Genomic DNA, 27,417 nt, shown 5'->3' on the forward strand with positions numbered 1-27,417 from the left:
CTGGTACGCCCGGGCCAGCAATTTCTCTCTTTCGACAATGACGAGAATTATCTCAATTCCCCAACCGTCACCCCCCACAGACAATCATTTGATGCCGGATGCATGAATCAATATGGGGATCGTGGTGGAGGCCAATCTCAATACTATTCCGGACCTATCAACACAATAATCCCCGTCAATTCCAACAGCTTCGATGGAAATGACTACAACCTCTTCCCTTCAGACGCTGCCTTGACTCCATCTGCATTCCTCGATTTTTCTGCCGGCTTTGATGACAGTCAGAACTCAAACAGTGGACAACATAGCAGACGGAGCTCTTCGGGGAGGAGAATAAGTGGTGGAATACTGGACCGAGTTGCACAGTTCGAGAACTTGGCTCTCCAGTCACCACAGAGACCCATGACTCCTCCAAATCAGAATGCTTCGTGTAAGAGACAAACTCCGAGGTTGAGGGCTTTCACTGACAAATACAGGTTATTTTCCACCCACGCCTGTGGACACTCCACACGATCGTATGATAAAACATGAGCAAATGAACCCTCGCTTTCTGGATACGTACGACACTTCCATGGAGGAGACAATCAAACCCAAGAGTAACCAACGAGCTCGAGGCGTCTTCGATGACATGAGAAAAGAAGCCGAGATGACTTATATGCCTAGTCCTCCTCGAAGTGGTCAAATGCCTACTACCAGCACTTTTGATTCTGCGCCTATGCCAACTGGAAACTATCTGAACTTGTCAAATGCCAATCTGGATTTCTTGAAGAACGAGCAACAAAACGATGGACTCCAATATTCTCCAGCTTCATCTAATATGTCCTCGAATCTGTCATATCACTCCTCACCCGATGTTCCCCAGTCAGCCATGTTTGATCCTTTCGTCAATCAACCCAAATTGGATACTGCACCAATGTCTTTTCCAGAACCTTCCGCTCACGGTCTTCCAATGTCTTTTTCTGAACCTTCTCCAATGCCTGAGTCGCCAGCTAGATCTCTTCATCGAAGATCGGAGTCTATTTGCAGCATCAATCTTGAAGAATCCATCACTGATACAGGAATAACCATTGACGATATTGCAACGTTTATCCAGGGTCCCGATCCAATCGATAACAAATGGTTATGCTTGTATCCAGAATGTAAGAAGCGATTCGGCCGGAAAGAAAACATCAAATCACATGTACAGACTCATTTGGGCGATCGACAATTTCAATGTCCTCACTGCAAGAAGTGCTTCGTCCGACAACATGATCTCAAACGCCATGCCAAGATTCACAGCGGAGTGAAGCCATACCCATGCCAATGTGGGAACAGTTTTGCTCGGCACGATGCTCTTACGAGACATAGACAACGAGGAATGTGCATTGGAGCATTTGAAGGGGTTGTAAAGAAGACTGTCAAACGTGGTCGACCTCGCAAGAACCGACCAGACAACGAAGATCGTCTTGCAAAGTCATCCCGCACGAGAAGCAAGAACAAGACGATGTCATCCTCTCCGTCAACAAGGAGCTGTTCCGAGAGTGGAGGTCAGTCACCTCGAAGCGAGGCTGATATTCTCGACGACAAACCTTTCGGCGACTACGACTTCACTCAATCATCTGCCAGTATGGATGGTGGAAGCTTTGAGTACTCCCAACCTCAACCTCAATCACCTGGGCCCACTCAAAGCGTCTCACCCCAAGCTATTCAGGCCCACTCACCATCCGCTTTCAGCACACACTCCCACGTTTCTTCGCACCATTCTCAACACCGCGGCTCAATTTCCGAAAGCATTCATCTCCCATCCCACCCAGCCTCTCCAGCAAAAAGCGTTCACAGCTATCACTCTCCGCCAGGCCTCTGCGAATCATCGTCCAGTCCCGCCGCTAGTCAGAACTACTACGACATCGAGACCTCATCGACGCACGGTGACCAAATGGCACTCAACTTGAGCAGCCTAGCCAACATCTCAGAGCACGACGATGAGATGTTCCTCGAAGCATTCGCTGCTGCAAATAATGGCGAGATGACGAGTCTGGAACGGGATCCTGACCTTTTGATGGGGAAATTCGATGATGCTTTTGTGAATACGAGCGGAGATGACTTGTTCAGAAATAACGAGGATATGTTTTTTGGGAGTCCGTGATGGTGCCTTTACTAGAAGGCTAGCCGGGAAGAAAATCTTGTACCTGTTTGGAGTCAGTCTTTTCGTGCCAAATTTTATGACAATGGGGATGAGGATGTAAGATATATGGTTTCCGTTTTGATGAAGGGATTGAGGGCAAGAATGGATGGATGATGGACGGCCTTCAATTTTCTGGCGTATATGACTTGATTTTATGATGATTTTTTGGGATATGGCTGCGAGCGAGGAAGGTTGGATAGGCTGGCAATAAGGCAATATAGGTAGCTAGAAGCTATATGGTTGTGTCAATGCAATATGATCGATTACGGTCCTTACCTAGGTATTTAGGTTCAATTTTGTGAGAGTTTGACTATTACAGACGACTGAGTTCCTGGTATTGAGGAATCCCCTTGTTATTGACATGTTGTTCTTCCTTTATTCTTCGTTCATGCATGTGGGGAAGACACATGATCGTCTGTTCTGATACACTTACCTATAAACATGAGATAGGTATTCAGTAGACCTGTGGTCTTGTTGGGCTCTCAGTGCTCTCAGCGCGAATTGCGCGAATTGCGCTGTGTGCGTCCCACACGCTTCCCTATTGTCTATCCCGTAGTAATTTGTTGCATGTCGAGGCGCTTGTTGCATATCGAGGGGGTCATTACATATAAATACTAGTTGCAAGTGTCTATGTCATTCGAGGTGCTACGTCAATGGGGGTTTTTTGTTGCATGTCTACAGTTGAATTTGTTTATGTCATTGCCAATCATTAATATAATAACGTCATGGGGGAGATTTTGCTGCATGTCTATGGTTGAATTTGTTTATGTCATTGCTGGATTCTTAGTGTGATGGGAGGGTTTTGTTGCACATCGATGCGCGTTTAACATCGGGCCGTAGCCGTACACGCGAGACTAGATCTTAAGATGGCGTATTTTTGTTGCTCTTCGACACGGGCATATTCTACTTTTCGAGACTATAGATCTGATGGGAATGTTTTGTTGCACGTCGATGCGCGTGTATCTCCGGGCCGTAGCCGTATCGCGCCACCAGATCGTAGATATGATTGAATACTTTTGTTGCTCTTCGATAGTGCGTGTGTAACAGTGCTAAGTCAACGGACTTTTAAGTTCGTGGGCAGTGTTGTTGATTAGGTAGTATGTGGGCTCGCTTAAATAGGGGCCCAGAAAATGGTAGGATGTTGTGCCGTAATGTTTCTCAATGAGTTTGCTGGTGAACGTTACATGTGTAGTGTATATATGCAGTTAGAGAAGTTCGCTAATACACGCATCACAATTCCTGAGAAGATTGAGGAGAATGGGGAAGGGAATATTTAGTCATGTAATTACAATTCGAAGTTAGTTGAGTATAACAAATTCATGTCGAAACAATAAATCGTAATTTGACTATAGGAACCTAAATCACGGTTGTATTATTTTTGCTTTCAACCAAAGACTCACGAAGAGACCCCACACTGATCACTTTGCTGAACTTTCACCACTACTCATGCCCCTAAAGCTTCCATCCCCATCATCTCTTCTCACACTTTCTCCACCACACCCACCCTCTATCGCCACATCATGCGTCGCATCATTTTGCAACTCACTGCCGTCACCATCTACTCTTACTTCCTCGTCCTGCTCCTCCCTGGGCATCTTCGGAAATCCATGCCGCCATTCAAAGAAAGCCCAAAAAAGAACCAGAACCACAATTATGGCAATGATCATAGGACCGGCCCATCTCGTGGTACTTGTATCTTTGTCTTCCACTAATTAACTCTATGCTACTATCCACATATTTTTTTTCAACTCGAGGTTAGGGAAGGAATTGCGAGTGAGGAGAGGAATTGTATTGGTGAGTTTTTTGGGAAAGAAAAGGATGAATGGTTGAACTGCTGGTTGGAGACCTGCGGAGGAGTGCTATACTCGGCTGGGCGCTGGGAAATTGTCAATGGGGCTTTATATGGAGACAGTAGAGATGACCTACAGAGAAGAGAGAGACGCGGATTGTGGCGAGTATTGGTGCCAGCGGGAGATTTTCAACTTTGAATATTTGTAAATAGACTTCAATCGAATGAGTGAGACGAACCTCGGGGATAGTGCAAAAAAGTCTGATTGTGAGCTCGCGAATTCGTGTATCTTGCGATCTAGAAGCTCTGGGGCCGGTTGTACATGTTATTCCACTTTGAGCCGAAATGTGAGTCTTAGTCTGCACCTAGACTACCGACCCCCACTGCGTCAGCGCACGAATATACACAGAACTTCAGTTCGAAGACCTCAGAATTTCGAAAAACCAGACTATAGTATCAGTTTGGTATCAATCTATATCAGAAAAAAGACTCAAAAAACTATACATTTCAAAAGCACCACCTCGGCATCTCCAGAAAGTTTACTTTCCCATCATTCTTTGAACCCAAGAACCCCTCCTAACCATAGTACTGTACCCCTTCGCTTGATTCTGACTCTCCAACTGCGCAAACACACGATCCTTCTTCCTCTTCGCCAAATAAATCTGCACCTTCTCAAACAGGATATATGACCCCACTAATGCCAAAATAACAGCAAGAACAACCAAGAACGGAGCTGCTCTCTTGAGATTCGCCGCCTCCCTATGTTCTTCCTCGAGCAATCCCCGACGCGGCAAATCGGTGACATTCTGGATAGGGCGAATAGTTCCTATCACCCGTCTAAATCCATCAGACAATGCCCGACGCGGAAGATCAGTGACGTTCTCCAAAGGCCGAATAGTCCCCGTGACTCGTCTCCAGCCATCCAGAGCTCTGCTGTGGATTACGATGTTCTGAACCAAAGTTCTGTTCTTCGAGTGATCAGAATCAAGAGTCCAGGTCGCCTCGCCGTTCTTGATGGTTTCGACGATGGCGTCCATGATGAGGGGCATCTTTTCTTGGAGATAGGCTTCGGCGGAGGGTTTGTCGGCTATCTTGATGTGGGGTGCCATTGTGAGGTTTGAGATTTGAGTTGGGTTGGTGTTTGTGGTTGTGGTTGTGGGCTTTGTGTGTGGCTGAAGTGAGGTTTGGAGTCGAAGCTTTGTTATATACGAGGTTTTATGAGTGTGAGGCATGAGGTCGAAATGAGAGTCGGTGAGGCGGGTATATATAGATCTTACAATTGTGATATAGACTGCTCTGGCTTTGAGTCAGAGGCTCAGGACAATGGGTCACCCAAAGCAGAATATTCTGATATAGACTGGACAAGAGAATTGGAATCTGGACTACACGAGCTCACACAAAATGGAAAGCAGAAGACCATGGCACTTCAATCTCACTACATCAAAAGACTGCCATATCTCTTTTCATTGATTGCACGCGCATTCTTCTCAAAAGTGTATTCAAGGATAAACCGACCAAAACGAACAACATGGAAAACAACCTGAGCATCCTCCTGGCTGGCAGATCCAAGCCCACCATAAACGCTCCAACCACCAATTCATGGTCCATCCCCCTCGACCACGTCCAAATACACCACATTCTTTCCATGATCTGCACAGCCATCATCATCCTCATCCTACTCATTCTCATCTATTTCAAGCTCCACAGCCCCATTCATCAACCACTAGCAACCGAATCCGAGTGGGCCTTACTCAAAGAACCCTACCCCACACCAAGGGACGAATGTTTCGTCTTGAGCAAAGAAAACTCTTTCCTGATGACGGAAAACGAAATCTTGCGCAGGGAAAATGATCGTCTGAGAAATAGGTTGAATAACCTGGAAGAAAAGTATGAGGATAATTTCAGGAAGTTGGAGAGCGCTATTGCGATTTTGCAGACGGTTGTGCAGGGAGAAATTTATGGTGGTGGGGAGAGAGGGAGGAGAGTACAGGAGGGTTCTGGGTCGGTTTGGTGTGTGGATTGATGGTGGGATGAGGTTTTGGAGTTGAGGATATTGGTGATTTGCTGCAGTTTTTGGAATTGTATGTAGAATTTTGAATACTTGCTCAACAATAGAGGATATCTGTTTGAATACTTTCCGTCCTCATTCTAGTTCAAATATATTGTCCAACTGAGCCTCCACTCCAGGATCTGTGAAGCTTCGCTTCATGCTCTGTCCTTGCTTTGTGAGGGGAAACTCGCGCTTTGATGGGAACAATCGGTCTCCTTGAGTGGGTTGCGCATCCGAGTCTTCGACTGCTACTTCGTTCTCGAGATCACCTAAAATGTCGCCATCCCGTTCTGGGTCACTTGTACCATCAGACTCTCCGACGGCCTGATCCGTATTCTGCTCGTACTCAGGTTCGCCGCTGCCTCTCCTGCGACTTTGGTCGGATCGTTCCCATCGTTCCCAAGCATCTTCCGCGTTGATCCTCAATCTGAGAGTCTCTTTGTCGGCCTCACTCTCAATCGTCTCGCTCACGTCTGAATCCCCGTTAAGACCGCCAAAATCAATGCCCAACCCCTCCAACATCTGGTCCGATCCGCCATCATACACCTCAGACTCTCTCACTCCAGCAAGGTCTTTCATCCCCCGAATCAGACAAAGCTTCTCTTCCATATCCACGCTCCTCTCCAGTTCTATCTCTTCATGTAACATGTCCACGTACTCCCTAAACTCTCGCTTCAACCCTCGAACCTCCTCTCTCGACGTCCCAATCGCCTTCATCAGTGCCACCTCCCTTCTCAGTCTTTCGCTCTTCAGCTCCGTGATTTCCTTGTCCATCGCTGATAACGCCTCTGTCAGCGCATGGTTCCGCGATTCGAGAGACTGGAGATGGCGCCGCGTATGTGAGTCTAGCTGAAGGACAAGAACGACGAAGAACAGGATTAGCCCCAGTGAGGTGAACATGCATCTCCCGTCCATCAAGCTCGCAAAATGTTGCATGACCCCAGCTTTAGATAGAGTGCTCGTCTTGGATAAAGATATAATGGTACTATTGAGCGAGCGAATCATTTGCGTGAACGAGTGCTTGCGCTTGAAGTGAATGTAGTTGCGCTTGGTGGGAAGAAGTGGGTATATTGCTTTGCTATGCGTGAAGCCAAAAAGAAGAAAAAACGAGAGTTCAGAATCAGAATTTGCGCGTGAATGATGTATGAAAAGGAAATGGTTCCCGCGACCCGGTCCCAGAGTTGAATGTGTCCAGATGAGGAAAGCGCCCCCAATACCCAAAACCTAGCACGTGATGCTCCCTTTTCTCCCCCGCCTACCCAAGTTCATGCATTGTTATTTCCTGTCCCAAATAAGGAAACCCGAATGAGAAATATAAAAGCGAGAGGTGACGTCTTGGTAAGAAAAAGAAATCGTTGAAATGTTCCTAAGCCCAGCATTTATCAAGTGTGGCTGCGATCTCTGCGCAGAACTTGGACAGTTCTCGCATTTCTGGTTCTGTGCGGTCGCGCGTACTGATTGAAAGACATTTTCGTACGACGTCGCCGTAGACAGATCCTGCAGTTCTATTCTATATCAGCTTCACGTCTTGTCATACTAGGAGGAAAGACACACCCATCAAGATCCATGGTCAAACTTTGAAACCCCCGCTTCACTCTCTCAAAATCCTCGTCTTCAACCTCGACTAGTTTATGTAAAGGTTGCCATAATCCGATCTCAAGAAGAACGCAACCTAAGCTGTAAATATCATGACTTCTTGAGTAGCGGATAGTGGGGTTCCACCTCTTGTCCGGGTGTTGGTAGTAATCGAGGTTGATGTCATTTTGACGTTTTGTCACTTGGAGATGTTTGATACGTTGCCCCCGTTCATCGACATATACCAAATCATCTTCTTCTTCATAGTATGATTTGTGGTCGTTGACAACATCGTCCACACGAGCATTACCGAGACCCACGAAGACAGGCTCGGAGTAGCCTAGTGGTTGCGGGAAGCCTGATGCTGGACCAGCTGGACCGCGAGATGGCATGTTTGCGGCTGGGAAGAAGAGAATGGAGTTCGAGCGGATGTTTCTGGGTGCAGTTGTTAGTCGTGGACAGCCGACGAAGAGTTTACATACTTGTGAACCCAACCAACACAGTGCATCATGTACACAGCTTGTATCAACTTCTTAGCGAGTCTGAAGCGAATCCCGAGGTCGAGGACTCCGGGACAGGAAGGATGCTTTCTTTCGATCAGTTCGCGAAGAGATACTGGCATGCGCTTTTGCGAGATTGCTCCAGCTGGCAGAATTGGAGGCAAGTTTGACCGAATATGATCTGGTGGGGCAAGGACGAGACCAAATCTTCTACCAACGGGATCTTCTACCATGCCGTAGCATTTTGGGAGAAGAAGTTGTTCTGGTTTTGGAGTCGCGAGCATCAGTACCTTTGTCCTGGTGTCTCTTTCTTGCTCACGATCAAGATCTTCAATCCACTCAATCAAGACGACTCGATTTTCTTTGCGTACAGGGTAGTCAAAGAGCAGTGCCATCGTCGAGGCACCAGCAGAAGATGAAACGGCGTATGAAGGATCAAGTCTGAAGTCTCGCATCGTGAACTTGTATGCAGTGTGTTGTCTCTCAAACTTGACTACAGCACTGAATTGTGCTGCCAAGGAGTAAGTGAGAAAGTGTGCCTTTTCTTCACTGTCCAGTGGAGAATGCTGTGCTTCGTATGTAGCTGCTTCCGCTCGACGCCGTAATTGCTCCAGCTGCAAGTTCCGCAGAACTTCAAATTCTGCTTTGAACATCTTCTCCAATTCAAACCTCGGTCCGTAGGTAGCGAGGTTCTCGTTGTACTCTTTGATGAGATCGATGAGATTGTTCCAGATGGCTTCTTTTCGACGAAAGACGAACTTGCATCGCTTGATGAAAGACATGTTCTGCTTGCAAAGTTTGAGGAACGTGCCTTGTGTTTCTAAGGTGAGGTTATCTCCCTCTCGCAGTCTGAATCTCGATAAGTCTTGTGATTCCTGTAGAATATTAGTAGATACACCGAGGGACTTCGCGGCATACCCACGATCCGGTCTGGCCATCGATCAGGCTTGATGCCGTACTGATCTTCCAAGGCATGAACGTCAAACATCGCCTGTGTCATCAAAGCGAGTTGTCGCTGTACTCTCTTCGCCGCGGCTGGATCTGCCTTAGCATACGCTTCAAACTTGATATCATATTCTCCATCATCACTTCTCCAGATGTCTCTCCATTCATCAAAACGCTAATCACGTGAAAGTCAGCCGACCCTGCCTTGCAGGTTTGTATTACAACTTACATCTCGTTGCAATTCAAGTCTTCCAACAGCTAAACCCAGTGTTCCAGCTGCGTCAAAAACATCCTGAATCATTCCGAGACCATCTGCCATTGTTGGTTAGCAAGGCACACGATCATGACTCAGAGCGAGCGGAGGGAAGGCCGAAGACGTTGAACATTTAAAACTTACCACGACACAATGGGAGCAGCCCGAGCACACCAGTGACAATCCCGAAGACCTCCGCCATGTCAGCATATCCGAGTCGCAGAACTTATCTCTTCTCCTCCGAGAACGATTTCTGAAATGCTCGCGGCAATTTTTTTCCAAGGTAAGACCACGGCTGAGGGCACAGGCAGCAGGGTCATCCATCACGTGCACCAATCATCTGCATTGTGATTCTGCACGACATTGCAGACCTATAGCGAGATGGTTGCAGACTTGCGACTGTCTATTAGCATCTTCATGTGAGAAGGACATATATGCTGAAGTCGCATCCAATGCAACCTTGTATATCTATCAGTGCATTCAGATAAGTATGCATATAGAGTAGCATACGCATGAACTGCAGTGGGTCGTTGCCGTGTTCGTGTTGAGTTGAGATTGGTGGATTGCTACGAATTGAAGTGCATAAGCAGCTTGCTCGGGAAATACTCCCAGTGGATCAACAATAACCCTATCGACCCAGAAAAGAACCTGATTGTAGAATAGCACGAGGCTGGTTTGTCCTTGATTCGAGGGCTGGGGAATATATTCTGGGACAAACGAGGCTCTCGATGCAGGAGAGTCAACGCAGCATAGTTACCTACCGACGTATCGAGCCTCACTTTGCTTCCATTGTCTACTAAATACTTCCAACAAAAGCTCATTGAGCTTTGTACTCCAATGAAGTGCACACGTGTGCGGTATTCCATGGGAGAACGAATGACGTGATAGTAGTATTTATGTTCCAAGTTCCAAAGGAGTTTGCCAATCCACTCTGGTTTGAACACGGCGTGACGAGTCATCCTCATCGCTCATATCTCCTTCTAAAGTCGTCAAGGGGACAACGGTGCCTGCAGTCATCAAGGAGCTCCGAGATCGGCACACCTGTATATGCCGTGTTTAAGTGTTCCCAAGCGCCACAGCTGAGGAAGAAAAGACAAGCAAAAGATTGGACGAAATAAGAAGATAATGGCAACGTGGATGTCTAGGCCAGGACAAGCATATGTCTTGACTCGTCGACTTTCTTGCTTGGAGATGGAATCGATATCCAGAAGCTCGACACGAGGGAGCAAACCAAATATGGCTTATCTCGAACAGATGTCGAAAGGTAGCAGGCTTTGCACGATATAGTGATGTCTCTGGCAGCGTTCTGGAGAGACAGAGCCGATCTCTCGATCACGTCAGCTAGCCCGGACTAGCACACTTCTTCGAGACAATCAGCACTGGACGGGGCATTGAAGAAGTCTTGCCACTTGACCCATTCTTTCAGAGAACGCCGATCTCTAGGTACTTCAATATGGCTCCTTAGACCCGTCCCCCATCGCCATGGGACTTTGACTGGTAGAAAATCATTACTAAACAAACTTTAAAAGCTCCAGCGTTCGATAAGATAGGAACAATGATGAGATCAACGTAGCATCGCACCCTCAATGTGGGTCTTCGTTTTGCACGCCGCCAGCACGACCACTTGCACTCGTAACCAGTATCATCGACGCGAAACTTTTCGCCCAATAATTGCACGTAACTGCAACATCTCAGCAGATATGATAAGTTCGGAGATAATGGCGCATAAAGCACAGTTTGATGAACTTGATCGAAAAGTGTTGTTGAAGATAAGAAGAGATGAGGCAGAATCTGATACAAAATTTGGTGAGAGCGTCTAACCGCTTTGGGACGTGACTTCGGCGTGACTCAATGTCAGACCTCGACACTTGATATTTGAAATAATCCTTTGTAGGGAATAATACAATTACACAATTCCAGGCTCAGACGGCTCCGTTGTAAAGATGGAAATCGATGATCTTGTGAAATATCATGTGACTACCGCCAAGCTCAAATGCTTTCAGCTCGTCAGATTCGGACGAATGCTTTCCCATTGATCAGCCATTAGGAGTCGAGAGCGTCAGCCAGGCACTTCGCGATGATGGGCTTGCTATTTCTCGGACTTAGGGAGACTCCTGTCGATATGGAAGTAGGCAAACCTGGCCACCTGCGATGGAACAACAACTCCGCTTGGAGCCAGGCTCGCTCCACGACGTTGTGTCTACGCCATCTCAATACACCCCAGACTCCTGTTATCACGTGGAACAGACAGATACAGCAAAAGTAAGTTCAGCCTCAATGATACCAGCAATCAGGCCTCGAAAGGGACACAAGAAATCCCGTGCGGGGTGCTTCAATTGCAAGACTCGGAAGATTAAGGTAAATCTTTTTCTGCAAATAGCCACTTGATACTGAATCTGTCAGTGTCAGGAAAATCGCCCATCTTGTCATAATTGCATCCGAAGAATTGAAAAATGTGTCTATCCAAATGCAAAGACATCCTCAGCTTTGGCTGCTGCTAGAACGCATTCTCCGGACCTGGTTCCGCGAATGAGCATGCAATCTACACCAACGCTGTTCACCATGACTGACCTGCGACTGTTCCAGCACTATCTGCAAGAGGCATATCCCCATTTGCCAGTGAGTAACGATAAAACCTGGCTATCACAAGTGCCTTTAATCGCTCATCAAGTTCGACTCCAGTTCTCTAGGGTAATTCTATACTTACATATCTTAGCATGAGTATCTTATGCATGCCATCCTCGGAATGGCAGCGTCTCACCTTGGGATCTTGACTGGGGAAAATCTCCAGTCAGCTGCGATTCACCACCGCTTGCTAGCTATACAAGGATTCAACAACGCAATATCAAAGAAAATTCAAACTGCCAGTGCAGGTGATGCAGCTCTCGGATGCGCTTATCTTCTAACATTCCAGTCGACATATATGAACGATGGCGTCTCGGAGTTCTTTCAATTTGTTCGGGGTTGTCATCTGCTGAGTGACCAGATCCTAGCGGAAAAGCTCTCTACTGCATTTTTGGTTGGAGGGAGAGATCATTTTGTGGAGATGGAATCAAGATTGATGGACCTTCCTGGCATTAATATCGACATTCTTGCAGGAGCGGCAATGTCCTTGGAAGAAATTCGTCAAGTTCTCGACCAGCCATGTCACTTTGCTTTTCACGGGTTGCTTGTACACTGTATCGATGAAGCTAAAGTTTCTTCGTTGAAGGGTATGTAATTCTTAACACGTTCAGATGAAAAGTTCTGACGTGTCAGGCTATTTTGCCTTTATCGCCATTTATCAGAAAGCTCCCAAAATGGACGCCAACCAATTCAGAGACCTCCTCGATACCTCAAATCATATCTGCAGAGTCTTGATTGCCCATTTCTTTACAATCCAGACTATATTACTGCCTATATTGACTCGAGAGTGGTCTAATCGCAAAAGAAGCACACCGGCACAGATAAATCTCAACTGGATTTTCTCTATATCCGATTCTCTCCCAAAAGATCTCCAGAAATATTGTGTCTGGCCAAGAGCGATTGCAGAAGCTGTGCAGGAAGAACTTTCCCATACGCAGCCACCAGTACCAAAGGTCTCTATCTTACGGAAACGAGAAGGTCATAGCCAAGATATCATACTTGGTAGATTGGACCAACCCCACGGCAATTCTCGAATTGTTATACCATGAGAATCGAACCAGATAAAAGAAAAGCACCCAAACAACGATCAAAAGTGTTCCCTTCCTCCACGCAAAGGTATCCAATCTTATAAGACCCCCGAAGCAATGCACCATCATCCGTCCAAAACCGCTGTTTTGTTTCCTCACACCACCGGCGAAGTCCTGCCATCCATCTGTATCTCCCCTCCGTCTCTGAAACCACGCTTCTTACCAGGCCCAAAATACGCGCCAGGATGCCAAACACAAAAAACCCCCACCGCGCCCAACATCGGCACTGACTCAAACACACAAAACGTCCAATCATGCGTAAACGGGTACCCACGAATACCCAAAGCGAACTCGATCAATCGATAAGTTGAGCGTATCTATCTCCGTCAACCCCCACCACCCCTTCTTGTGCACTACTTGGGTATACTCACAATAATCAACCCCGACGACCCATAAACCGCCCACAACACCCTCTTCCACCCCATCCCCCCCTCCCCCTCCTTCCCCTTTGCCAGAGAGTGAACCCTCACCACAATCCCCACAAAAAACACAAAAGTCACCAACTGACTCGCCAACCCCACAATCAAAACATCCTTCCCCACCATCGTGATCCTGCCCTCCCAATTCCCGCTCGCGGCAATCCCGGAACCGGAAGCTTGAATTAGGAACAAGACTACGTCGCAGGATACGAATATCCTCGTCAGGTTCCGGATCGGGATGCGGAAAATGCGCGGTAGGGATGGGGGACAGAGACGGGTTATTAAGAGGTAGTTGCCTGCGGCGAAGAAGATGGGTGCTATTATTATGAGGGAAGATTGTGTTGCGTAGGGTGGCTATTGTTCTTTTATCAGCAATGATTGGTGGTGAGGGAGGGGATGGAGTACGATTTCAGAGGGGTGATGGATGGAAACACAGCGTGCGACGTAGCCGCCGAGCTCGAGACAGCAGCCGATGGAAACGACGAGGAAGTAGTGGGCTTTGTATTTGACAGTCGTCTGGTAGAGTTGGATGGTTGTTGGGATGGTGTAGAGGACGGTGAAGAGGATGGAGAGGGCGAGGGAGGGGTTGTAGAGCCAGATTGAATCTGCCATTCTGTTCATGTTGTTGTTGTTTGAAGCTTTGCTTCTCTGAGTCTTGAGGCTATGGAGGTATATATATTCTTTTTCTTGCTAATTTTCACGCCTAGCAATAACACATTCGCATCGAGTTCTCGCTGCCTACTAGCTTCGTCAACAGACTGCTTTCTTCATTTGAGAATTTCGCATTATATCCCGCATCAGACCTTCAAATTCCGAATCACATCCAGGAACGTCGGTATGAATGCGAACCTCCATTCACATCTCGAGCTACAGACAGGGATCCTCGGATCCGGATTCGAGGTAGCGTTCATTGGTCGAAGGATGGGCTGAGTTCTTGGCACACAGTATGTAAGCCGGAGAAACTTCTTGATGACCTTCGGGATTGGGTTTCTGAGAGTGGTTAAGTAAGGTGTAGACGAAAAGGAGTCAAGAAACGAATAGGAATGGGAGGGCAAGATTACCTGAGACGCAGTAAGGAGCCTCGGAGCGTTATGATACCCTTATAGTGATTATTTCACATATCTGAAGTGATTTGCCCCTCTCTCCCATCTCACAAAGTCCACCCGTCATATTCCCCCAGAAGAGCCTGAACCACCTCGCTCTCTACCACAAATAGGAATACCCTTCATCATGAATCAGCACATTAATAGTCCGGAATTTGTTGTTTCGCTTTTTGGTTGGATGAGGTGAAGTCGTGTATAATACTTTGGAGGTTAGGAGAGGAAGCTGTATTCTGAAGTTACTTGTTAGGTAAGGTTAGCCTGCTGAGATTTCGGGCTGTTATTTCAAGCTTGAGAGATGTAGACATAGAGTTAATGATTTTTAGTCTCGGGCCGCCAGCATTTACAATGTCAAGTACTCATATGTGTCAGTTGCATGCGTTGTTTGACTAATACCTACACTTATTTTACCATTCCCCTTACGCCCGTCTCCTGCCGGTTGATTATGAGAGCATCTAGCTTTGCTTAAGCTCCCTCACTGGAAACATCTAACTTACTTCCGCTCCGCTCCGCAGCGGAGTTACCAGATAGTTACACGTGATGAGTTTAAGCGTCTTACTCCTCTCTTTGTCAGCATCCTACATATCGCAAATTCTTCACAATGGTTACAACAATATCCTTTTCGAGACCCTTCCTATGGTCCCCTCAATTCAGTTTTGACTCCACGTGACAAGCCCACAGGCATTCCCCACCAAAATGCCGAGGATGATGTCATGTTTCCATCAACATCGTGGGACACGAGACAACGAACATCAAACAGAGACACCTTGATGGCTACAGAACAACAACGAAATGTCCATCAAAATGTATATACAAATGTATATACACACCAAGTTGTACGTATGTATCTCCCCAACAAGGTAACTCATATCTCCGTTTCACAGCGGATCGGAACGGGGATTTATGTCGATTCAGTCTCGATCATCAACCCGTTTGCCCCTCTCCATCCCCACCACGCTATGCACCTCTTGCGCTGCAGCAAGGTTACTTAATCATACACACACTTCTCCTCCCAACTCACCACCACCACCACCACCAAACAGACTTCAACGGTTGTCCCTAGATCCCAAATCTCGCCGGGGCAGGTCCGTTTGCATCTGCATGATTGATTGGATGTTGGCTGCAAAGAAATTCGGGGCTCGCAGCAACGTCATACCACTCAAAACTCTGCTGCCCCTCCACCCCACCATGAGCTCACCAGATACTTAATAAGTGCTTCTTCTCTCTCTCTCCTCTCGTTCTCCATCTTTGATCTTTTCTTCTTCACACAAACCACACCACATCCCACCTCAATCCCACACATCCCACCAACAACCACAATGCCCATCCCCGTCCCCAAAGCCGACTCCCTCAAGGAACTCCTCTCCTTGAAGGGCAAAGTCGTCATCGTAACCGGCGCCTCCGGCCCCAAAGGCATGGGCATCGAAGCCGCACGCGGCTGCGCCGAAATGGGCGCCGACGTAGCAATCACCTACTCCTCTCGCCCAGACGGCGGTGAGAAGAACGCCAAAGAGCTCTCCTCGGCCTACGGCATCAAATGCAAAGCCTACAAATGCGACGTGGGCAACTACGACAGTGTCGCCGGCCTCGTCGCCGAGGTCATCAAGGAGTTCGGCAAGATCGACGCCTTTGTCGCGAACGCGGGCCGCACGGCTGACTCGGGGATCTTGGATGGATCCGTCGAGAAGTGGAATGAAGTCATTCAGACGGATCTCAATGGCACGTTTCACTGCGCCAAAGCCGTGGGTCATCACTTCAAGGAGAGAGGTACCGGGAGTTTTGTCATCACGGCGTCGATGTCGGGCCATATTGCGAATTTTCCCCAGGAGCAGACGTCGTATAATGTGGCCAAGGCCGGGTGCATCCATATGGCGCGCTCGCTGGCGAATGAGTGGCGGGACTTTGCGCGCGTGAATAGCATCTCGCCGGGGTATATCGATACGGGGTTGTCGGACTTTGTGGATAAGAAGACGCAGGATTTGTGGAAGAGTATGATTCCCATGGGTAGAGATGGCGAGGCGAAGGAGTTGAAGGGCGCGTATGTGTATTTGGTTTCGGATGCTAGTACCTATACGACTGGTACAGATATCATCATTGATGGAGGTTATTGTGTGCGATAAATGCACTGGTTTGTTTTGATGGTCGAAAGACTTAGGAATCAAAAGCATCAGTTTGATCAATTGTTCATCTCCGTCTTGAATTTCATTTCTGTGGAAACCCCGTTCCATAAACATACCTACTAGTTAAACCAAGTAAGATAAAAAGCACTCCACCACAGCATCCTCACTTTAAACTTTCGCTCCGCTCTTCGGTTTTCGCCCCTTGTAATATCCCCATAATCACACTTCCCATCTTCAATCTTGGCAATTGATATCTACATAAACTAAGAGAAAGAATAAGCAATAGCCCACCTCCGCCCCATTTCGCCGTCCCTTTATGTTCATTTCCCACAAGTTTGGTACCCACGTTCTTATGTTGAGTTCGAGGTTAGCCTAGGCATGGAGCTAGTTACGAGTGAGGAGAAGACTACTTTTTGTGAGAGTTTTGGGTTAGGGAAAGAGACGGGGGGATGAATACGTGAATTGTATGCTCGGACTAGTGTCATACTTGGCTGTGCAGTTTCCGGGGACATGGTAAGTGAGGCCGTGTGTGGAGGGGATACGGGGAAACGAGACAGAGGGAATTCGGTCGCATTGGTATGTGTATTTTCCGGCTGAACATAGGTATTCTACGGTACTACCAGGTTATTAGATGGGAAGATGATTGGAAGGAATTTCGCAAAAGTGCAGTACTTACTAGCTAAAATTGAGAGAGGCGAGAAGAATATGATGTCGAAACTTGGTGCAACAGGTGATATTGAAACTTTGCGGCAGGTGGTCTACTTATCTTGAGATGAAGTGTAGGGTTAGGTGGGCTCGCTTAAATAGAGGCCTGGAGAATAATATCTCTCATATGTAAGTTTGCTGGTGAAAATTATGTGTGGTGATTACCAATGGTGTGTATTTACAATCCTAGACGTTCGCCGATAGTTGTATGACTAGTTTTAATAGAAGTGATTGAAGGAAATATGTAGTTAGAGTTTTAGGGGCCGGTAGAGTGATGGGATGTTATGGCGTAATGGTTCTCGATAAGTATGTTGGTGTAGATTTTGGTAATAACAAATAGTGCATATCTACAATTAAAGATGTTCACTGATATTTGTGTCGCTATATTTATCGCTAATAGGAGTAGCTAGAATGAGATAGGAAGTATTTGGTTCGAAGAAGTTAACGAGACCAGATTAACATCGAAGAAATCCATATCGAAACAACAACGTGTGTGTCGAGAGTCCAACCTATATCACGGTTTCATTACTGCTTTTATTTGCAACCAAAACTAAGCCCGAGTCACCAAGTGCTTTCAAGTTTCAAAAGCAATTTGACGAACAAAGCTTGGAATTCACAAATATTCCATATCCTAAGCAACTAGTTGTTGAAACCGATCCTCAATATCACCTCCCATCCTATTCTCCGCCCTCTTTTCTCTTCACACTTACAGCCTCCCGATCCCCAACCTATACAAACCTCCCCCCTCCTCAATCTCCCTTGTCCTCTCCAACAACTCCCCCAAATCCTCCTCCACGTTCCAATACCTCCCACTCAAAACCCCCACCCTCTCATCCCCATCCTTCCCCGCCAACACAGCCAACGCAACCATACTCCACGCCGCTAATTCCGGCTCATCATTCAACAGTGGCTCAAATCCTTTCGTCACCTCCCTCATCTCGCTTCCCACGACCCCTTTCTCCCCCGCCCCTCTGCCGAGTGACATATCAGTCTTCACCTGTCCCGGATGGATATAAAAGCTCTTCACCCCCTTCTCCCTCAATTCGAGGTCCAACAGTTCCGTAACTCTCAACAACGCCGCTTTGGACGCCGCATACGACGCAACATTCGGGAACGAAGTTTCGGCTGCTACTAAACTGCCAACATTTATCACAATCCCGTGCTTCTTCTCGACAAAAGAGGGCAGACAGGCGTGCATTAGCGCAATCGGCGCTTTGACGTTGACTTCGAATATGTGCCACCATTGATCGATGTCGGAAGCTGTCTGTTCTTCGAGGAATGGTCGCATGCGGTATGTTCCTGCGTTGTTGATCAGGATATCTACTTTGCCCAGCTTTGCCTCGATTTCGGCGATGATGGTAAAGGGTGAGGATGACAGCACATCGGCTGTTATTGAGAGGGTTGGTGTTTGCGGGTACAGCGAGGTGATTTCTTGGACGAGGGAAGAGAGGGTGGAGGCGGTGCGGGAGAGGAGGGCGAGGGAGGCGCCGGTGGAGGCGAATGCTAGGGCTGCTGGTGGGGTGTTAGTGGATAGAGAGGGGGAAGGAAAGGGGTAGGGGAAGGGGATATGGAGGTAGTACTGGCGCGACCGATGCCGCGGGAGGCACCGGTGATGAGGATTACTTTTCCGGTGAGCTTGTTGGTGAATTTTGATGGGGAGATGAAGGGGTAGGGGGTATGATGGATGGCTATCCCTGTCGAGGAAGGGAAGGTGAAGGACATCGTTGGTTGTGTCTTGATGTTGTTGTTGTTCTTCTTTCTCTATGAATGCGAATGGAAGGAAGTTGATGCTCTTTCCATAGAGGAGTCGAGTAGCTTTATATTCGTATCGCTTTCTCTATCTCCCTCATGATGTTCATGTCTTCTGACAAATATCGCGGCCGACTTTGCATCATTTCGCCTCAATATGAGTATTCAGAGAAACATTATATCGTACCTCCGCCGCTTCGTCGCTTCAACATCTTTATAAATATGGTGTGCTTATGAAAGATCAATCTCACTATGTATTTCTGTTTATGAGAGAAATATAGGACATCAGTACAGCAAATGCAGTGCTTATGAAAGCTCATGCCCATTTCGTCTTTCGAGCCGTGAGGAACACGGTACTCCGGTACAGCGATTGATGATGGAACAACGAGAATTTGAAGTAGCGGCCGCACAGGAGAAAGAGTGTTTGGTGTCTGGGACATGAAAATTGGTGGGCCGTAGAATGATTTGTGATAGTGTTGATTTGGTTGATATATATGAGCTCAATGCTAGGTAGGGTCATTAGTTGTTGTTTGCAAAATATCATTGTGTGAGATTGAGGAAGAGCCTTGTTGGCTTCAACTCAGATTTTGATCAATTGCGATGGATGGAGTAATGCATCGATAAACATAATCAAAGCAATATGAGAAGAAAGAAAGATACAGTAAAAAACACTCAGAGAACATAGATCTACTCCATAAGACCCGGTCTTTAAAGTAGAAGAAAGGCGCGAAGTATGTGACCGTCCCCTCTTCTCCAAACTCCATCGTGTGTTGGCGTTTGTGATACATAGCGAGGAGGTTAAGGCTAGTTTGGAGGAGCGGCGGGCTTTGTGAGATAGAGGGTGAGGCTACGAGAACTGCTTTAGATATGTGAAATAGTCATTATGAGGAGAAAGGGAATGATAATACTTTGAGACTCGTTGTTGCGTCTCCAGCGACTGGAAGCTATCGTTGTATTCCCATTCGCCTGCAATGCTCCTTTTCGTCTACATTTGGCTTTACGCTTCTTATCTTCATGATCGATCGAAATATAAGTTCATTTATATTTACCTCAATCTAACCCTCACCATCCCAAACCAGCGGTCCAGGGAATTGATAATCCTAGACTCATTAGCAAGTCCTCACTCTCAAATCATCCCTCAACTCACCGTAGTATTATACTCCTCTAACAACTCCCCATCCGAAATCTCATTCCCCGCAATCCGGAGCCCAGGATCTATTCCAAACAAGCGTCAGCGCACCATTCAATTCCTCACTCACTCACCCACCCACAGCACCAAACTCACCACTCGACTTATACGCCCCCGGAAAAGCAACCGAAAACCTCTCTCCCGGAACTTTCCCCCCTTCCCCTCCTTCCACAAAAACTTGCGCACACGACACATAAAACTGCGCCCCATCCGCCCGATTACTCTGTAAATTCACCACCTCATGCCGCACCAAATACGCTCCCGTCTTCAATGCCCCCGGGACCCGAACCTCCACCCCTGGACTGCTCGTCCCCATCAACAAAACCCCCTGCATCCACGGCCCTCTCAAATTCTTCGCTCCGGGCACGAGTCCAAATTCCGCGATCTTAAACCAGACCTCCCCCTCACCGTTCCAGCCCGCGCACGACAGCCCCGGACAGCGCGCCATGTAGATGAGCAGGGGGCCGTATTGGTGGTACCATTGATCCCTCTCCACCGCTGTTAAGTTAAAATTAGCAACGTTGTAAGAAGCAGTGATTGTCTCGCCGGCGCGGACGGGCGCGTGCAGCGAGGGCGTGGTGGGGGAGAAGGAGCCGTCGAAGTTGCAGGTCATGTTGGGGGAAGAGAGGTTGTAGAGCGGCCAGAAGTACCAGCGCCGTTGGATGGAGGGGGTGCCGGCGGGGATACCGGAGGCGTTGCCTGAACCGTAGAAGGGGCCGTAGTCGTGGATGTGCCAGGGGTTGCTGTGTGGGGTGGGTTTGTTAGGTGGGAGAGGGAATGGGGGAGGGGAGGGGAGAGGGGATGATGTACCCTTGGTAGATGACGGAGGAGATGTTGTAGGTGTAGATTCCGCCGTGGGCGGCTGCATTTAGAGCCCAAGTCAGGAGGAAGGTGAGAATCAGGAGCTTCATGATGGTGGAGAGATGCGGGACCGAGTGGTTTGAGCATAGTTGAGATGCGTTTATAAGTAGCGATGAGGTAAAGTTTCGATTTGCCGGACCTAGTTAGGATGTTTAGCCGTTGTGTAGATTGGAATTGGCACAGGCTGTCTGCGTAGCGAGTCTCCTATATAGGCGAGAGGTTGAGGGTTGCGCACGTGATAGTATAGGGTTTTGATGCGGGAAGTTTAGCTTGCATAGGAAACTACCAATTATCCTCTCTGATCTGAAATGGTGAGTATATTTTGAAGGGAAAAGTCTAGATTAATTTTGGTTTCTCGGACCGTTGTAAAGTTTTGTGTACTTGATTGCAATCACGTGCTGCTACCATTTTGTCACAACCCTTTCGTCCGTCTTGAAACTTCTTGGAGTTTACTCCTACATCCAACAGGAAGAATAAAACACTGACTGCTATTTTAATAAGACAAAAAATACCAGATCTCACACTAATGCCCCTCTTCTGACGGCTGCACTAGCAGCAGCTTGAGCGTAAAACACACCACAAAAAAACAGCAAGAACAGATTCGCAGCTTCAGGTTGCAAAGCAGAAAACTTGACTCAAGGTCGGTCCGACTGGGCGGTGCCTAGCTACCGCAGCGGGAGATTCCTTGTCCAACTTGGAAGAATGCTTGAGCACGAGTCGTGCAGGTAAATGAATGTCCATAGCTAAGAGCACGATGCAGAGCTTTGTTATGTTGCAGGTATTCGTTTTTACCCAAGTTCGAAGCTTGATTACTTCATGCTTTTTTTGGTCGGTGCAGTTAGATGACTTGCCGCATGCAAGAAAAGCTCTTCTCATAATATGATGGGCCCTGCTTAAGCCTGGTGCCGCAATATCAAACGTCAATTGCTTCTTTCCTCAAAGTTGAAATTGGTCTTTGAGAAATAAGTTTTTAGAGCCAAGGACTAGCTTACTTGCATATGCAACGAAATCGTTCTTAGTGATATGATTGGCTTGGTTCTTAACTTGAACTTGAAGGTCAACTTTTCAAAATAAGTTTCAACAGAGAATTAAGAGTGCACGACTAGTTTACTTGCGACATGCAACAAAACCCCTTCGCAATACGATCAACTTCAAACTTCAAATTGAACGTTGGGAGGACACACATTGGGGGACATAGAAGTCCACTCCCACTTGGGATATTCCCATACCAAACAAATCGCACTCAATATCGGAAAGTATCAATCCACTCATCAAAGGCCGTAGCCAGCATTTCTTCATTTCGCATCCCTAATCTACCAACTGTCATCTCGTCATGCAATCCCCAGAGAGGAAATCTCCCCTTGCTCGTTCACCGGTTGCGCGTTCACCTTATACGACACCTTCCATCGTAATTTCACTGCGCCTGCATTTCCTTCCTCCGCTCCGTGTAAATGTATCACTTGCTTTACTCCAGCTTGTTCGTGAGGCTGGAGTCTTCTTCCTGTTTGTGGCTGAAGCTTCAGAGTATAGCCCTGTGGTTGTTAGTGCGGCTGCTTTGAATTTGGAGAAGAGAACAAGATCTACCTTTGTCACAGCTGCTTTGAATTCGAGTTCTGATATAGGTTGGTCGGTTTGGTTCGAGAAACTTAATGACATCGTGATGACAGACGTGTTGGCAGCGTCACGAGTCACGTGTATTGAAATGTTCAGGCTGGTGTCACTGACTGTGATATTATTCGAAGGAGGACCTTCAGGCAGTGCAGATGAGAATGCCCAGTCATCATCATCAGCAGCTGGTACTGTTGCTGCTGGAGCTGGTGCTGGGGGTTGATGGTTACCAAAGTCGAAGATGGACTTTTGAGGAGTTGCGGCTCGAACAGGAGATGCTAATGCTGCAAAAGGATCCATGGCCGGTTGTGGTGGGGGAGCCGCTGCCTGCCGTGATTGTTGTTGCTGAAATAAAGTAGGTTGCGGGGCAGCTTGGGGAATAGAAGGTGATGCACCATATGTTGAGAAAGCAGAGTAATTAGGCTGACCAGAAGTGCTCGGTGGGGCAGGAGATCGTGTTGGAGTTGGCCCTCTGGCTGTGCTGTGCTCGCTTGTTGATGACAATAGGGCAGGTCCAGGAAGATCTACTGAATCAGTAGTTGGCTGGTTTTGGTGAATGGTAACTTACTTGTATTGTTGCCAAAACCCAAAGAAATGCCACCTCCTTGACCATAACTGTCTCCCATTGAAAGTCCAAGTAAATCATCTTCTAACCCACCACCCTGACTGCCACTAGGTGCAGCAGCGGAGCCGCTCCCATTGGTATTCGTCTCTGTTTCCGGCTCGAAATCGATCAGAGAGAGCTCATTATCGGCATTCTTCCCGACTCCAGTACTTGTACCAAGAGTGCCTTTCGCAATCTTGGCTGCAGCATCGACATCACCCTTCTTCATGAGTTTATATCTTTCCACCGTCCTGTGTATACTGTCGTTAATCTCCAGCAATTTCGCAACAGCTTCGTGATCATCCGACTCCTCCTCGCACATCCTTTGAATCTTTGGATGTGCACTTTGCAAGGCAGAAGCCAACTCCTCGTATACATCGCCCTCGACCATAACATCTCCCGGCTTGAATTCTTCGAGTCGTTCCTCGAGCAAGCGTGCTTTTTGTTGTACCTTTCCTACCTCCTCTGCTGCCTTGGCGCGGTAATCTGTCTTTTGTCTTGTGTCGTATCCTGCCATAACCTTCATCAATCGATTTGCTTCTTGTAAGTCTTCTGGTCCGCCACGTCTAATGAGTTCTTGCAGCTTGGCAGATTGGGCTGCTTTCTCTTCTTCCTCCATTTCCTCGGCCGATTTAAGGTTCTAAGTCGATGTCAGTATATCATATTTCTCCACAAGAAGTCCCCACTCACATCGCTAGGATTCAATACCGCAGCATCTTCTCTTCTGACCTCTGGGAACACATAGCCCTTGTAACTCAACAACCTGTGCATATCTCGGATGAAGCCTAAATCCTCCTTGTACCGAGAAGTCTGGCAGATAGTACCCCGCCATTCTTCAATTGCTTCCAATATCTTTTGTTGCACTCTAGTCGGTCTGATCGGCGGTCGTTCAGGGAACCTTCTAACAAGCTCATTGAGAAATTCTTTGGTACTGATCTGTAGATGAAAAGGGTATCCGCAGTTCTTGACGCAGATGTCAAGCAAGACAAGAGCTAACAAAGACACGTTCGGGTTCCGGTGATTGATGTAATTGACGATAGCTACCGCAGCTTCTCTTGGCGCATTCCCCTTCTTCGAATTTATAAGATCTGAAATCTCCAGATTCATGGCAAGATTTGGCTCGAAGTTCTCGGGACTGCAAGCTTGTTGGATGAAGCGTTGGAGCTGTGAAGGTCCCGGATCTCCCATGGCGCCAAAGCGGTCTCTGGCCGCCATCCTCGCAGACGCTGCCTCCATTTGGAGGGCTGTAAGAAGGTATCACCACCGTCGAGGGAGAGCGAGACTTGACAGGTTGCGTGTTGCGCAAGGCAAGCAGTTGAGCCTGTTGCGGCACAGGTGGTGGGGGGTTTCGATACGATTTCCTTTGCTTAGCGGAATGATGCACATCTCCGCCAAGCGAGGAACTTTGTGGCCTTAAAGTTTCTCGAAATATATTTCTTCTTTCCGCACCCTTCTTCACTTTCACCACTACAACAACAATAACTGCAAGCTGCCAACATGGTCCGACACAAGAAGGATGGATTCTCTTCACGAGGAGGCAAGAAATACAGCAATGCGCCTCGACCTCGAGGTCCACGAAACGGCGACGAAGACCGCGAACACCCCGCATCTCGCCCCTCCTTCAAAGCAGCATGCTGGGATTTGGGACATTGCGATCCAAAACGATGCTCTGGGAAGAAGCTGATGAAGAATGGACTTATGCGCGAGCTTCATATTGGACAGAAACACTCCGGGGTCATCATCAGCCCGAATGCGAAGCAAACGATATCGCCTGCCGATCGAGAGCTTATGGAACAATACGGAGCTGCGGTAGTAGAGTGTTCTTGGGCGAGAGTCAAGGAAGTACCGTGGCCGAAGATTGGGGGCAAATGCGAGAGATTGCTACCATACCTGGTGGCTGCCAATAGTGTCAACTATGGCAAGCCGTGGAGGCTCAATTGTGTCGAGGCACTGGGAGCGGCTTTCTACATCTGCGGACATCCTGAATGGGCTGAGGAGGTTCTGTCACATTTCTCATACGGAGAAACTTTCTTGGAAATCAATTCCTCCATTTTGAAGAGGTATGCTGCTTGCAAGGACGAGGCAGGTATCAAGCAGACCGAAGAAGCTTGGATGGCACGACTGGAGAAGGAATACGCAGACAGCAGAGCAGAAGGAGATAATGGACCTGAAGATATGTGGAAGGGTGGAAATTCGAATCATCGTATGCCTGTGAGCTCTGAAGACGAGGACGAGGACGATGAGGCCGAAGAAGGAAGTGGTGACGAGGTGGAAGGAATATATCTTGGCAAGAATCCACCAAAGCCAGTCGAAGAGGAGCCAGAAGAGGAGAAAGATCCATTCGATATCTCAGAAGATGAAGACGACGAAGAAGAAATGGCAGAACTTCGACGACGTGTCCTTGCATCGAAACCTTTCTCGAATCCATCAGATACCGGGCAAAAGAAACAACCAGACAAGATTTCGCGACCTGTTCCACTGAAAGAGGATTCTGATGTCGAGCCTGATTCGGACAATGGGGATGATGATGAATTTGACAACATCATCAATGCTACGCCATTGACAGACAGAACCGGTATACAGGCAAAGCAGAGAGAGAAGACTGGAGAACCTCTTGCGAGTGCAGTCTTTTCGAGGACGATTGTTGGCGCACCAAAGAAATGGTAACAAATAAAACAAAAGCAACCAACAGAGCATTGGATAAGCAATCATCTAACATATTTGCCTCTGATCACCAGCTATTCGCAGCCAATACTCGAGTCTGAGCATACGCGAGTGCGAGATCAAAGCTTATTGGAGTCACATAACATATTCAACGAGCAAAGCTTTTTCCAATTTACCCACACCTTCTTGCAAGTATCAGGCGCTTCGATGTCGCTAATGTGCACGAACATAAATAGATCTATCATCTTTCTTGCAGGATGTTAGCTGCAGGTCGCTGCTGTGGTCGGTTATCCCTGACATGGGCGCTTACAGTTAAAGCGTGATGATACACCTGTCTATCACATACAGCAATCTCGCAGTCGCTCTTTTAATCTATAGACGTTGAGCGAAATGGCTTTCTCGGTATTCTCTGATGAGATCGTCCTTCTTGTACTATCATATCCCGATGTTCTTACCACTGAAGATATATACAATGTAATGTTGACTTGCAAACGATTGTATCGAGTCGGAATCCCTTTATTGTATCGCACCACCCAATTCAATTCGCCAAATATAGCACGTCCACCACATCTGAGTAATCTATTGAGAATGATCGATCTCGAGCCGAGACGAGGGTCATGGGTTCAGCTTGCGAGCGTCGGATGGCCGGGTAATCACGAAAAGATGTGGTCTAAGACTTTTGAGCTTGTCTCTATATTCCACTCCCCGCAGTCTATAGAATTCCATGTTATGTCCTGGCGAGAAGATAAAGATCTCAACTTTGCGCGGTTTCTTGGAGAATGCACGAATACTTCCTTGCGAACCGTCACTGTTGAAGACCACAACCTCAGAATCAAGGATATAGTTGCATTCTATGCTCTACCCAACCTCATACATTTTAGGGTCATCAATTTCTGTGCGGATGAGTCTGACTCAATCGTCTACAATTCGCAATCGACGTTCGTCTTGACGAAACTCCAGAAGCTCGAATTCTTGAATTCTTCGTTTCCGATCACACCTCAAGCATCCCTTTTGTCACAACATCCAGTTCTCACTGAATTCGCGTGGATAATCAACCCAAACGGGTGGTGGTCCAACGCATGGGATGAAGACATACTCTCGGCTCTGACAACTCCATTCGCTTCGTTGTATAAGTCCGCCTTCAAGCACCATATTTTGGGCGTGCCCAAACGCTGCCACCAGCGAGAACCATGAATTATACTCAATTTTCGAGACTGCAATGACTCGAGCTAGATGATCGAGCCGCTTTTGCACATGATCGATTTCAGCGAGAAAATTTGGCGTCTAGACTACCTCCTACATTGAGAACCTTGAAGGCAAGTGAATCGTTGACTTTGAAGATCCTCAGACCCGGTCAGAAGGTAAGGCAACATTTGACTAATTAGCCATAGATCTTGTTTGCTGCCCCTGCC

The 27,417-nt window shown here is 47.5% G+C and overlaps 13 protein-coding genes across 13 annotated transcripts; 6 read left to right on the forward strand and 7 right to left on the reverse strand.

The window, feature by feature from the left end:
* Positions 1-102: 102 nt before the first annotated feature.
* Positions 103-2,122, forward strand: LY89DRAFT_595728 (uncharacterized protein; the record flags this gene model as incomplete). Its single annotated transcript, XM_018209879.1, has 2 exons — positions 103-427; positions 474-2,122. The coding sequence occupies 2 exons, from the start codon at positions 103-105 to the stop codon at positions 2,120-2,122; spliced, it is 1,974 nt and encodes a 657-aa protein (XP_018065144.1).
* A 2,367-nt stretch (positions 2,123-4,489) lies between these two features.
* Positions 4,490-5,313, reverse strand: LY89DRAFT_723361 (uncharacterized protein; the record flags this gene model as incomplete). Its single annotated transcript, XM_018218810.1, has 1 exon — positions 4,490-5,313. Exon 1 carries the CDS (start codon positions 5,180-5,182, stop codon positions 4,490-4,492), a length of 693 nt encoding a protein of 230 aa, XP_018065145.1. The 5' UTR covers positions 5,183-5,313.
* Positions 5,314-5,478: 165 nt separating this feature from the next.
* Positions 5,479-5,973, forward strand: LY89DRAFT_739781 (uncharacterized protein; the record flags this gene model as incomplete). Its single annotated transcript, XM_018220506.1, has 1 exon — positions 5,479-5,973. The coding sequence occupies one exon, from the start codon at positions 5,479-5,481 to the stop codon at positions 5,971-5,973; it is 495 nt and encodes a 164-aa protein (XP_018065146.1).
* A 120-nt stretch (positions 5,974-6,093) lies between these two features.
* LY89DRAFT_674909 (uncharacterized protein) lies at positions 6,094-6,915 on the reverse strand (the record flags this gene model as incomplete). Its single annotated transcript, XM_018213468.1, has 1 exon — positions 6,094-6,915. One exon carries the CDS (start codon positions 6,913-6,915, stop codon positions 6,094-6,096), a length of 822 nt encoding a protein of 273 aa, XP_018065147.1.
* Positions 6,916-7,095: 180 nt separating this feature from the next.
* On the reverse strand, positions 7,096-9,475 carry LY89DRAFT_759664 (uncharacterized protein; the record flags this gene model as incomplete). The annotated part of the gene is made up of 6 exons (XM_018221470.1): positions 7,096-7,505; positions 7,555-8,010; positions 8,058-8,950; positions 8,998-9,195; positions 9,250-9,332; positions 9,418-9,475. The coding sequence occupies 6 exons, from the start codon at positions 9,473-9,475 to the stop codon at positions 7,367-7,369; spliced, it is 1,827 nt and encodes a 608-aa protein (XP_018065148.1). The 3' UTR covers positions 7,096-7,366.
* A 2,075-nt stretch (positions 9,476-11,550) lies between these two features.
* Positions 11,551-12,947, forward strand: LY89DRAFT_595727 (uncharacterized protein; the record flags this gene model as incomplete). Its single annotated transcript, XM_018209878.1, has 4 exons — positions 11,551-11,631; positions 11,677-11,943; positions 11,990-12,477; positions 12,518-12,947. The coding sequence occupies 4 exons, from the start codon at positions 11,551-11,553 to the stop codon at positions 12,945-12,947; spliced, it is 1,266 nt and encodes a 421-aa protein (XP_018065149.1).
* Positions 12,948-13,081: 134 nt separating this feature from the next.
* LY89DRAFT_596166 (putative RTA1 domain protein) lies at positions 13,082-14,017 on the reverse strand (the record flags this gene model as incomplete). The annotated part of the gene is made up of 3 exons (XM_018209901.1): positions 13,082-13,303; positions 13,358-13,759; positions 13,811-14,017. 3 exons carry the CDS (start codon positions 14,015-14,017, stop codon positions 13,082-13,084), a joined length of 831 nt encoding a protein of 276 aa, XP_018065150.1.
* A 1,807-nt stretch (positions 14,018-15,824) lies between these two features.
* On the forward strand, positions 15,825-16,625 carry LY89DRAFT_595817 (mannitol dehydrogenase; the record flags this gene model as incomplete). Its single annotated transcript, XM_018209882.1, has 1 exon — positions 15,825-16,625. The coding sequence occupies one exon, from the start codon at positions 15,825-15,827 to the stop codon at positions 16,623-16,625; it is 801 nt and encodes a 266-aa protein (XP_018065151.1).
* Positions 16,626-18,036: 1,411 nt separating this feature from the next.
* Positions 18,037-19,052, reverse strand: LY89DRAFT_723366 (NAD(P)-binding protein; the record flags this gene model as incomplete). Its single annotated transcript, XM_018218811.1, has 2 exons — positions 18,037-18,839; positions 18,911-19,052. 2 exons carry the CDS (start codon positions 19,050-19,052, stop codon positions 18,037-18,039), a joined length of 945 nt encoding a protein of 314 aa, XP_018065152.1.
* Positions 19,053-20,134: 1,082 nt separating this feature from the next.
* On the reverse strand, positions 20,135-21,179 carry LY89DRAFT_674914 (uncharacterized protein; the record flags this gene model as incomplete). Its single annotated transcript, XM_018213469.1, has 4 exons — positions 20,135-20,179; positions 20,227-20,294; positions 20,365-21,011; positions 21,079-21,179. 4 exons carry the CDS (start codon positions 21,177-21,179, stop codon positions 20,135-20,137), a joined length of 861 nt encoding a protein of 286 aa, XP_018065153.1.
* Positions 21,180-22,460: 1,281 nt separating this feature from the next.
* LY89DRAFT_595638 (VHS-domain-containing protein) lies at positions 22,461-24,529 on the reverse strand (the record flags this gene model as incomplete). Its single annotated transcript, XM_018209872.1, has 4 exons — positions 22,461-22,661; positions 22,714-23,261; positions 23,306-23,981; positions 24,032-24,529. 4 exons carry the CDS (start codon positions 24,527-24,529, stop codon positions 22,461-22,463), a joined length of 1,923 nt encoding a protein of 640 aa, XP_018065154.1.
* A 161-nt stretch (positions 24,530-24,690) lies between these two features.
* On the forward strand, positions 24,691-26,202 carry LY89DRAFT_251058 (DUF367-domain-containing protein). The gene has a single exon (XM_018206192.1). The coding sequence runs from the start codon at positions 24,839-24,841 to the stop codon at positions 26,006-26,008; it is 1,170 nt and encodes a 389-aa protein (XP_018065155.1). The 5' UTR covers positions 24,691-24,838; the 3' UTR covers positions 26,009-26,202.
* LY89DRAFT_251059 (uncharacterized protein) lies at positions 26,203-27,278 on the forward strand. The gene has a single exon (XM_018206193.1). The coding sequence runs from the start codon at positions 26,396-26,398 to the stop codon at positions 27,197-27,199; it is 804 nt and encodes a 267-aa protein (XP_018065156.1). The 5' UTR covers positions 26,203-26,395; the 3' UTR covers positions 27,200-27,278.
* Positions 27,279-27,417: the final 139 nt, after the last annotated feature.

This window comes from Mollisia scopiformis (genome assembly GCF_001500285.1).
Source record: "Mollisia scopiformis unplaced genomic scaffold LY89scaffold_25, whole genome shotgun sequence".
Lineage (NCBI taxonomy): Eukaryota > Fungi > Ascomycota > Leotiomycetes > Helotiales > Mollisiaceae > Mollisia > Mollisia scopiformis.